The sequence below is a fragment of the Lactuca virosa genome, chromosome 6, assembly GCF_052849685.1.
Source record: "Lactuca virosa cultivar CGN04683 chromosome 6, Lactuca_virosa_CGN04683_v6, whole genome shotgun sequence".
NCBI lineage: Eukaryota > Viridiplantae > Streptophyta > Magnoliopsida > Asterales > Asteraceae > Lactuca > Lactuca virosa.
In genome coordinates this window covers 19,153,858-19,165,797 of record NC_136431.1, presented here as the reverse complement: position 1 = coordinate 19,165,797, position 11,940 = coordinate 19,153,858, and the positions used below count along the sequence as shown (strand labels likewise).

At 31.8% G+C, this 11,940-nt stretch overlaps 1 protein-coding gene and 1 long non-coding RNA gene across 4 annotated transcripts; one reads left to right on the top strand and one right to left on the bottom strand.

The window, feature by feature from the left end:
* The first annotated feature begins 2,325 nt into the window (after positions 1-2,325).
* LOC145120571 (putative WRKY transcription factor 41) lies at positions 2,326-3,864 on the top strand. Its single transcript, XM_079056378.1, has 3 exons — positions 2,326-2,771; positions 2,864-2,995; positions 3,083-3,864. Exons 1-3 carry the CDS (start codon positions 2,479-2,481, stop codon positions 3,588-3,590), a joined length of 933 nt encoding a protein of 310 aa, XP_078912504.1. The 5' UTR covers positions 2,326-2,478; the 3' UTR covers positions 3,591-3,864.
* Positions 3,865-6,616: 2,752 nt separating this feature from the next.
* Positions 6,617-10,219, bottom strand: LOC145120532 (uncharacterized). Of its 3 annotated transcripts, XR_013714235.1 has the most exons (10): positions 9,797-10,219; positions 9,488-9,644; positions 9,275-9,326; positions 8,738-8,842; positions 8,344-8,654; positions 8,084-8,162; positions 7,782-7,912; positions 7,458-7,566; positions 6,911-6,968; positions 6,617-6,803 (listed from the first exon to the last, which is right to left on the bottom strand). It is a non-coding gene; the product is annotated as an uncharacterized LOC145120532 (long non-coding RNA). The 3 variants fall into 3 exon arrangements; XR_013714234.1 differs by lacking the exon at positions 7,782-7,912; XR_013714236.1 differs by lacking the exon at positions 7,782-7,912 and having other exon boundaries at positions 7,508-7,566.
* Between the last annotated feature and the right edge of the window lie 1,721 nt (positions 10,220-11,940).

Genomic DNA, 11,940 nt, shown 5'->3' with positions numbered 1-11,940 from the left:
ATAGAAAAAAAAAACGATAGAATTGATTGGATATACAATGATAATATGACAATCCATTAGTTTAATGTATTATGGATACCCTAATGGATAAAATAAAATCTTCACGTTCTAGGGTTTGTTTGACTGCTGGAGATTTTATTAAACAAAAGGGCAAAAGGTGCTTGCAAACATAGAAGAATATTGTCATAATGTTATAGGTAACTACGATTAATCCCTTGTAAGGAAGAATATTACAGGAAATGCCCATTCCATTGCTCTCTTGTTATTATATTCAGTTGTAGTACTTCACATCATTTCTTTTCTTATTATTGAGTACTAAATGCAAGTTACATGGCCATCGATGAGGTTTCATTGGTTTGTTGATGCGAATGTAAAAGGTGATTTGAGTGAAAAGAGTATTGAGTGCGAAAAGGCTTATGGATGCGAAAGCACTGTTGAATGCGAACGCGAACAGGATGATGAGTGAGAAAATGGAATCAGATGCGAAAAGGAAGCACGTTGCGATTGGATGCGAAAGCGAACCATTTCGGAATATGACTAGATGCGAACCACTTCGGAATGGATGCGAACCTCGGAACTCTAAGGGCTTTTTGCATGGAACATGCATGACTGTGGATGTCGGCTAAAACTGGAATATTCTAAAGACGATTTTGGAGTTATTTTTAGTCTTTGTTTGATAGTTCATTTTTATTTAATAATTTCCTTTTATCTATTGGTTTCCTTTTATTTTGTGAGCATTTTAAGACTATAAATAGTTCTTTATGTCGAACATTTTTAAGCATTGATGAATAAATTGAATTTTGAGAACTTTATCCTTTGAATTGCTTACTCGCTCCCTCGTCAATTCTAGGACAGTTTGATACGAATTCAAATCAATAAGTCTTGATTTGTTTTCATCGACACTCAATCTAGGTCTAGATTATTTATCAAATCTATTTTTTTCTTGTTTTATTGTCGATCAAGTTATCATTGTTCTTATTTTTTTTATCTCGTTCTCGATTTTTCCGCTGTATTCATATAATCAGAAAATCCAAAAAGAAGTTAAGCCCTCGTATACGGGCGTATCATTTGTTCAATAGCTTCATCTTAAAAAAGATAAATCATGAAATGTCTTTCTTATTATCTATGTTTAATTATACATTAACTTGTAAAATATTTCGTAATCCAAATAATATTTCTCTAAAGTTGTGAGGCATGTTGTCGTGGATGTAAATAAGACATGAAGACCCAAATTTTTAAAATTTATGTTATATTAAAATCGAAAGTTATAATAAAAAATTTATTCTTTTTTGGTAGTGATGACATATACTAAGAAGTAAGAATAGTGAGGTATATCTTTGGATTCTAGAAGGGTTAATAAATTTGAATATTCATTTCATGGACAAATCTCATTATAGAAAGAATATAGATGGGAAAGCTGAGACTACTTTGTGGTGTTTGGTTAGGCCCTAGCAATTTCTTTTTACACTTTTGTATCATTATTTCTATAATCTATATATCAAATTATCAAATGTAATTTAGAATCACAAATTGTTTATAATTCTTAACTGGTTAATTAGCTACAAATAATTTTTTTTTTCCGAGTCATTGTCGTTGATGTAATGAAAACCAATATTTTTGTCTTTTGACATTTATACTATATTAAAATCGATATTTATAATATATTTTTTCTTTTCTGTAGTGATGACATATACTAAGAAGTAAGAATAGTGAGGTATGTGTTTGGATTCTAGAAGGTTGATAAATATGACTATGAATTTCATTGACACTCAGTCTAGAAGGAACATAGATGGGAAAGCTAGACTAATTTGTGGTGTTTGGTTAGGCCCTAGTAACTTCTTTAACACTTTCGTAACGTTTTGTTCTATATTAATCGTAATTTAGAATCACAAATCGTTTATAATTCTTAAGTTTGGTACAAATAACTTTCAAACATAATCTTACTGGCTTGGCGATTATTAAGCTACCTCTCGTAATGTGATAATTAATTAATCATTGTCCTCTCAAGCTACTTTACCATCAAATCATATAATATTATGTGTTAGATTTTTCGTTTCCAGCAAGGATCATGCATGTGTGGTTACCAATTCTAGGAGATAGGAAAATTTTGACTTTTAATGTGGGGATAAAAAAATGTGGTAGTTAAGAACTAACTGTTTTGAAATGGTCAACAGAAAATACATCTCACTCGTTACAACATTTGACCAATGACTAGCCCACGTTGGAATCTAAAAGCATTTTACTCGGTTTCTTCGGTCAACCATTGACTCCACTACCAAATAATAGAACTTTTTAATTTCTGTTTATATATAGCTCCTCCATTCTTCCCTCAATTACACTAGCACAATCTCACTTCAAAGTTCTATCTCCATATATAGAAGCAAGCTCACGTACTTCATATGAACAATCACTGACACTCAAAGTCAACCCAGTTTATCTAGTACATCCTGCATCTAGAGTTGTACTGAAAAGATCGATATGGAGAGTGTTTGTGTTTATGAACAGACGACAGTCGTCCATGAGTTAACTCAAGGAATAGAAATGGCTAAACAGCTAAGGCTCAATCTAGATTCAGCTGAAGCTAGAGAATTCTTGATAGAGAAGATCTTATCTTCATATGACAAAGCCCTCTTTGTTCTTAAATCAGCCGGGCAGCCTCGGGCAAGTCCACTGCCCGAATCTAGTCTGCCCAAGTCATCTATAACCACAAGCAGTCCCCAAAGCACTGAATATGAGTTTGAGTTTGGCCAAAATGTTGCCTCCAAAAAGAGGTATTTTAATTCATTTCTCGTTGTGTATTAATTTATCTTTTACCCAAATGAATGTGCAGAATCTAAATCTTGTTTCTTGATTGGTGTCACAGAAAGGCGTCAACACCATGGGAAAATGATGTTAAAATCTTGACTGATAATGAAATAGAGGGTAACGCTAATAATGATGGTTATAGTTGGAGGAAGTATGGGCAGAAAGACATCTTGGGTGCCAAATTTCCAAGGTAAATTTCTATTATATTACGTATTAACGATGGGTAACATGGTCATTGAATTCAAGTCCTAATGGTAAGTTTTACTAAAACATGCAGAAGCTATTATAAATGCTCATACAGAAAGGTTCAGAAATGCTTGGCTACAAAACAAGTGCAGAAAACAGATAAAGACCCGACAGTATTTGAGATTACGTACAGAGGGATACACACCTGCAATGGTGTTGCACAGTCGGCACTACCACCACCACCTTCGCCGGAAAAACATGAAATAAAGCCAACCCACCACCACCACCAACTAACAACACCAAATGCTGGTGAGAACTTTTCAAATCTGAGAGCAAACCTCACTGTTAACACCTGGGATTTGGGTTGCACTCTTCCATCTTCACATTCCATTCCTCCAACAGTATTTGAATTCAATGATAATGATTTCCATCCACTTAATTTTCCTAATCATTTCGATGAGGAACTATTGCAAGGCTATTCACCGTCCTTCATCTCTCCGGCCACCTCTGAATCTAACTACTTCACAGACTGGGCGAGTTCATCATCATTGGATTTCCCAAAGGATGCTGTAGATCTATTCCCTGACTTCATGAGTTAATCATAAACAGTGTGATTACGGTGGATGTTGATCTATCACGGAAATTGGCTAATGGCGGAGTGGTTGACTAATGGTAATGTGGAAAGCTCACAGTCAGAGAGTGGAACTCATGATAATATCATCACACATATGTGTTTGGATCGCAAGTGATGTTAAGTTGAAGTTTCTTCTTTAAGTTCCTTTGAAAAATGTAGATTTGTGAATATGAGTTGAAGGAACTACCCATATATGTACGTGAAGTGTAGCAGTTTTAAAAAGCTTGGACTTTACTTTATATATGCTCCTCAATGGATATGGATATACAACTTATAGTAGTGTCAAATATTAGTATATACTAGACTAGTTTTGAAAAATTGTGCGTATATTATTTGAGTATTCGAACGAGTTGAAGCATTTAATCCTGAAGAAACCTTTGAATCTCGAATAGTTGGAACTGGATTATAACCCTCGTTAAACGCACAGGAAACGCATAAAAAAAATACAAATCGTTGAAAGACATATTTGTAGACAACTTTTTATGTTAAAAAGAATTGGATGCATTAATGAGTTAAAATGAATTTATTCAATTCTTCAATACATATATTAAACAAAATTAATATCATAAAACAAAATAAGAGATGAGTTGACGATTAAAAAAATTAACGCTACCTTTGATGTCTTTTCCATCAGCCACTGATTACCATGGTGAATAACATCTTTAATATGACGGTCAAACAATATAAAAGAAACAGACCCAATTTCATATTGAACACGAATTACGACTCTCCCCCTAAATATTATAAAATGACATTTTAATAGACAATGAAATAAAATTGGAAACATTCGAATATAGATTAATGGCACAAGAACTTTATAAATGTAAAATTATGAACTTACTTGCTGTAAACATCAGAAACTCCACCACAAACCATCACAAGTAAATGGTTCAACATTAGTATCATCATTATTCTTACTTACTTTTTTTTAACAGTCACGACAATAAAAAGAATACAAACCTTCATCTAAATCAAAACTGATGAAGTAGCAATGATGGATTTCATAATTTTTTAAAAATATATATAATTTTTTTTTCATATATATATATATATATATATATATATATATATATATATATATATATATATATATATATATATATATATATATATTCATTGTGTTATGCGCCATAAATTTATAAAATTAATGGAAAAATATTAATATTGTTAAGTATACCTCATTGTAATCTGGAATATCATCAATGTTCTTGATTGGAAAACGAAGGTAGTAATCCTATGCCTTGGCCACAACAATATCGGTGTTAAGCTGTGCAGTACTAATGGAAGACTCAACATTCAAATCCATATCAGCAATACTACATATAAGAAGAAAAAAATGAAGAAGTTAAACAATATAAATAATTAATGATTAAGAATAAAGAAAAACAAACATTAAGCTATTAATTAATGATAAAAGACATACGTTTTTTTGAATTCTGAAATGTGAGACATGTCATCATTAATATGCAATCTCGACCCAAACAAACAGTACCCACTTGAGGCTGACCTGGAAATAACAATTAAACTTATAAATTAATTTATCTTATAAATAATAATTAATGTAATGACATGGACATTTATAGTAAAAAAAATATTCTTACCACCCCAAGTTTTGAGCTTTTGACATAAGTAGGAGAATGATAACACCTGCATTATCATTTTGATGTAAACAAATCATTTTAAAACAAATATGTATAATAAGACAAGGGTTTTGTCATAAAAGCCCCCAATTTTACACAAAATGTTTGGTTATGTCCTAAGTGAGTTTTTTGGTGCGATAAAACCCCAACATACCGGAAAATTGGTTCATTTTTACCCCATAACCGAATTTTACCTTAGTTACCCGGTCACCCTTTAGCTGATTAGGCGAGATTGCTGAGTCAGATATTACATGGCAAGCCAGCGTTGTTGGCATTGTTAGGAAAAAACGCATGGACGAATTTTACCTTAGTTACCCGGTCACCCTTTAGCTGATTAGGCGAGATTGCTGAGTCGCCAGCGTTGTTGGCATGGACGAATTTTACCTTAGTTACCCGGTCACCCTTTAGCTGATTAGGCGAGATTGCTGAGTCGCCAGCGTTGTTGGCATTGTTAGGAAAAAACGCATGGACGGAAAATTGGAGCTGGGGGGTTTCAAACCCAGGTCTCCTCCTTATAAAACAAAGATCTTTACCACCAGACCAAGTAGGTTTGTTGGAAACTTCTCCTGAAATATTGTACTTAATAGATGTAACGCAGGTTATTATTTATTATTCTTATTATTATTATTATTAATAATATTTACTTAATTTATATATATATATATATATATATATATAATCGTATTTATTTTTATATATACGTATTTATGTATATTAAAAAAATGTCCAAATCACCATAATCTTTATTCCCTAATTTCTTTTAATACACATAAATACGTATATATACAAATAAATACGATTATATATATATATATATATATATATATATATATATATATACACATTTTTTTTAATACACATAATAATAATATACGTATAAAAACTTTTTTCAAAACATATATAAACATATAAAATTTTATTTATCATATAAAAACATTTTTAATACACATAAATACGTATATATACACATAAATACGATTTTAAATATATAAATACGTTTTTTTAATACTTATAATAATAATATACATATAAAAACTTTTTTCATACATATAAAATCTATTCATACGTATAAAAACATATATAAACATATAAAGTTTTATTTATACATATAAAAACATTTTTAATACACATAAATACGTATATATACATATGTATGTATAAATTCATAAAATAATAATAATAATAATAACTAGAAAAGAAGCCCCGCTCCGCGGGGGTTGGATTCGACACTAATGTCAAAGACAACGGATGGAAGACATTACGTTAAAGATGGTGTCATCGTTTATCAGTCGTTTGTCGTAGAAGTAGGATGCTATAATTGGTTGACTATGAAGGTATGATGCTTAAAAAATGAAGTAAAGTAGAAGCAAACTGCGATATATTCTCTTTTTAAAACACATATGTTGGGTACAAAATCATTTTAACTAAATTTAGTCAAAGGCAGCACCAGTCCAACTGCTTCCTCTCGTGGGTACTGCTCCAATTCCTCCTCCTTGCCCTGTATCAGGTCTCCCTTGTAGCTTCAAACCCAATGGAATCTATAAATGAAGGAGAATAGAAAACATATAAGAAAATGACCAATATACCCTTCAAAAAGTTGGACTGCATAAAAATGCATTTCGTGGACCTCATTCTTTGTTATTACCTTCTATGCAGTCAGGCAGACCGGTTGATTGCTAGACATGCTATGATGAGTAAACTGGCTGCAACAGTTGAGAGCCAGGTGTGAGGACTGCAAATTACTTGGCAGTTTTATCTATATCTTGATAAGCTCTTCGCAGCTTTGGGATCCCTTAAGTGCTGATTTTGTAAAAATTTCCAAATAGAAATAATATAAATGGATTTCAACTACCTATTATTTTCTACGACTGACCAAAATGCCCTTTGCTAAAAAAAAAATACATAATGATAACACAAAAAAATACGTTAAGTATGATGAAAAAAATAAAAAAATCTGATTTTTGATACATACTGTTTTAAACAATCAAGTAAAGCTGACATATTTTCCTTCATTTTCCCAAATTTCATATATAAATAAAAAAAATTATAATATAATTAGGTCCCAATAGGTGTGAAACAAAGAAGGAAATAACATATAAATATGTAGAAGCTTTAAAAAACAAAAAAAATAGATCATTATAGTAACAAAATCCAGATGCTTTATTATTATTATTTTTTTTTGCATATTACACCTGGCTCAGTTTATTGCAATGCCACAGAATTATTGTTTAATCCAAACAACCTTCCAGTGATGCAACAGTCACGAATTCTTGTCATTCTCTATTTTTACCGACTTTACCCCTGCTCAGAATAGGAAAAGGTATTAAGTAGTTTAACAAAATTGAACAGGTTTATTATTATTATTATTATTTTAATCAAATGAAAATAATAACTATAATTCAAGAATAAAACGTAACGAATCATGGAAAAAAACTTTTATTAATTTGCAACTAATAAGACCCATTATATTATTAATAAACTATTAAGAGAAAACCATATTGGGATCCATGTTCCACCTTCCAGCTGAGTAAATGCAACTTTTTTTAATAGAAAAGTTAATGACTACTCTAACATCTTCAAACATTTCTATCCATTTGCAGTTTTAACCATAGCCTCTTCCTTGCACTCTTATGATTTGAAACCTGGTCTAGTTTAAAATACACAAAGTTATAGTTTCTACAGAGTTATAAGAATAAAGATTGTAATTTTTTTAAAAAGAAAACGATCTTGAGTAGAGAATTATTTTGATCAGTTGTGTCATTGGTTTCATCAGGAAATAATGGAGGGAATGAAAAGTCAATGCTTGAAAGAGAAATACCATTTTAAGAAGTGACATGTTCAGCGTACAATATGTCCACATCTGAAGGTATATAGTCTGCTCTTAATATATCAAGAGCCTGAAAAATTCACGCACAATAACATATTATTAAATCTGTTTTCTTACATTGTTAACTTTTTTGACTAAATTACCAGTTTAGTCCCTGATATGCAATAAAATGAAACAGCTGGACATACCCCACGACTTCTGGTATACCACAAGGACTAAATTTGTAATTTTGCTGTTTTTTTTATACATACCTGTTCCAAGAAATAACTGGAAACACTGGGGAGCATCTCCAATTCCATTCTCCTCTTGTAAGCGGCTTTCATCGCTGGATGATTCTAGAGTTTCTCAACTACAGGGGTCTCTTTATATAATATTCTAGCCTGTTTGAAAATTTTACTTGTACCAGACCCACAACATCCAATTAAAAGAAGCTTTCGAGGGGTATTTTGGTCAAAATAGTTTGGGATTGATTGAGTAAGTGTGTTGCTCAATTGCTCTCCAGTGGGATAAATTGTCTTGGATGGAATAGTGATAAAACAACACAAACCAGGTTTGTTCCAGCCTGAAATAAAACTTTATGTTAAAAAAATATTCGAATACAAAAAGAAAACATAAACATGAAACATATTTATAAAAAGGTGTCACCTCTCCCCATATATATCCTCTGGTGTTTTTCTGTCCCTCTTCCTGATAAGATCCATCATCATTAACCCAAAAGTGAGCATTACCAGCACATTGGACTCCAGATAGCTGCAACATTTAACAATTCACATGATCAGTGGAAAATGGAAATAACAAAAGGGAGTTATTTCCATGTAGAGTAGTTGAGCACAAATTACCTCAGAAATTATAAGCAGGCTATTATTTTTTATTTTTTAATTTGTTCTACATATGGAATATGAAGAATATCGGTTTGACCGTTTATACTTTCAATGACACTATCCTTCTTGAAACAAAAGTCCCACCCATATATGACTTAATCCAGACAGACGTCGCTTTATCCATATATGTATTATTGGAAAAAATAGATGCTTAATCTAATTTTGTAGAACCAATTGACATTTTATTAATACAAATGGCAGAGGAAACCTAATCACCAAGACAAATTTCACACCAATGGACAGGTTCTATTAAAGGAAAAAGCAATATGAAAATGGGCATAACGACTTGTACTTGTATTACCTTTGATATCAACATGTGTGCAGTGTTGTGAACCTGATGACTAAATACTATCCTGCCATAAAACGGATTATGTCAAAATAGAGATGAAAAAAATTCTTCCAACTTGATAAGCTACAATTAAGAACTCTAACTGATTAAAAAGAAAAACAAAAGAATACATGAGGTGAACTTTAACCAATTAAAATATGTGATTGTTAACTACTTTAAATATACCTCAACTCCTTTATAGTTGAATTCTCACATAGCTTTTCCTTTTCAACAACCACCTTCGGGGGTGGTTCTAGCCAATCCAAATCATCATCATCGCCACCACTGGTAAAGTCGAACTTGAAGCTTTTTTAGGGGAATTAGATCTTGAAAACGGTTATGTCTGTACAAATTCATAAAACGTAGGTGGGTCAATTGAAAGATTAGGGTTCCTCATTTATTGTAGAAGATAAGTGGAAGAAACAAAATTAAAACTTATAACTTTATTCACCAATCAAAAACATAAAACTGAAATCTGGAAAATCAACAACTTACGGGTCTGTTGATTGGTGCTATCCCAGCGACAAAAGTTGATGAAGTGATGGAAACAGCGAATTGCAAATCATGGCGGTGGAGACGGTGGATAGAACAGAGGGTGCAGCAATGAGGGGTAGAAGAGGTAAAGAGTTTGGAAGAGTGAAACTGCACTGCAATAGCAATCGGAAGATGCGAATGAAATTTATGGTGATGGAAGATGCCTGAAGTAGATGTGAATGAAGATTCCGGTCGGAAACGAATAGGAGGTGAAATCGGGGAATATCTGGGCAGAGATAGAACGAAGGACGAAGAAAAGAGGAACGGTGGAAGAAGAAGAGAGATAGAGAGCATAGATGAGAGGGTAGTTTGGAAGAGTAGGCGGTGTGAGACGAATGGATTTTTGGGGCGGTGGGTGAGACGTGGACAGAACACGTATCACTTCCTGAAAGAAGCGGTGCATTACACCTGGTAACCCTGGTGGACAACCAACCTGATAAAGAGCACGTGTGCACCAACAATTTAAATAATGACATAAAAGACCAAAGGCAAAGAAAAAGATGGATTTGAACATACAGAAATAGACAGGGGACTAATTTTTCCAAATCCTTTGCAAATTTACTGTAACTAAGGTAAGAGAATTTTAATATATATATATAATAATAATAATAATAATAATACATATTTCTAAATATACAAATACGATTTTAAATATATAAGTACATTTTTTATACGTTTGAAAATGTATTTTTTAATAATAATAATAATAATAATAATAATAATAAGAATAATAACAACAACAACAACAATAATAATAGCAATAATAATAATAATAATAATAATAATAATAATAATAATAAATTGTTGGTCTGTAATAGAGATTAAATAATTTGTGTTAGGATATAAGAATCAAAAGTCATCTCAGCCTAGTGGTAGGAGTGTTACATTTGTAGTTGGAGGGTCGTTGGTTCGAAACCCATCTGCTCCTTTCTTCTGTTTATTTTTTCTCTTGAGGAAGGAAATCAGCAATGCTGACGTGGGCTTGCCACGTGAGCTCAAAGTCAACACCTCTTCCCAGTCAACAAGGGGTAACCGGCTTTAGAAGGTAAAAAATGGTTAGGGGCAAAACTGAACATATTTTCCGGTAATTGAGGCATTAAATGCACCAAAATTCTGACTTAGGGCATAACTAAACATTTTGTGTATAATTAGGGGCTTTTATAGCAAAAACCCATAAGGCAAAATTAAAAGTACATTGCTTTTTTTTTACCTTTGGACAAAAAACATATGCTGACTGAGAAACACATACATAAACATATATTAAAGAAATATATGAATCATTCCCAAAAAAGTAGTTTCTACTGCAAGGGTAAATAAGTCATTTTGAAGAAATAATATATGTAGACACTAAACCTTTCGGGAAGGTACTCCACTTTTACTTTTCTTTATTTCTATTTTCATTCGATTCAAACACAAAACTAATTAAACTGAATTTTACATCATCAAATACAAACACATAATCCAATCCAAACACACACACACACACACACTGAAACAAAAACAGACACACACAACAAGGGTAAATAGGTCCTTTTACAACAAGTACGTATAATACGACAATATCAAAATTACATTTGCCTTTTTTTTACCTTTGGACAAAAATGCATATGCTGATTGAGAAACACAGACACACACATATATTAAAGAATATACAAATCATTCCAATTAGTTTTTACAGCAAGCCTAAATAAGTCATTTTGAAGAAATAATATATGTAGACACTAAACCCTTCGGGAAGGTAATCTATTTTTACTTTTCTTTATTTATTTTTTTCATCCAATCCAAACACATAATCCAATCCAATTAACACATAACTAATTAAACTAAATTTTACTTCATCCAATCTAAACATAGAATCCAATCCAAACACACACACAAACACACACACACACATAATAGAAAATCTGTTTATCAAAAACCCACTAATAAGCCATTGATATGTATACTGAACACATAAACTATAATTAGATGTAAGAAATTAATCAGTAAATCAAAAAAAATTGCTAACCTTATGAAGCTGGTATTCAAACGTGATGCTGCAAAGTCCAAATTTCACGAAATTGTGATAACAAATGAAACTGGATGAGATTATACTTATACATAAT

What these genes read in the sequence shown, in the direction of transcription:
- LOC145120571 (XM_079056378.1), top strand. Translation starts at nt 2,479, where the DNA reads ATGGAGAGTGTTTGTGTTTATGAACAGACGACAGTCGTCCATGAGTTA. An exon ending in AATGTTGCCTCCAAAAAGAG is followed by an intron (nt 2,772 to 2,863) that starts GTATTTTAATTC and finishes TTGGTGTCACAG; the next exon opens with AAAGGCGTCAACACCATGGG. An exon ending in TTGGGTGCCAAATTTCCAAG is followed by an intron (nt 2,996 to 3,082) that starts GTAAATTTCTAT and finishes TAAAACATGCAG; the next exon opens with AAGCTATTATAAATGCTCAT.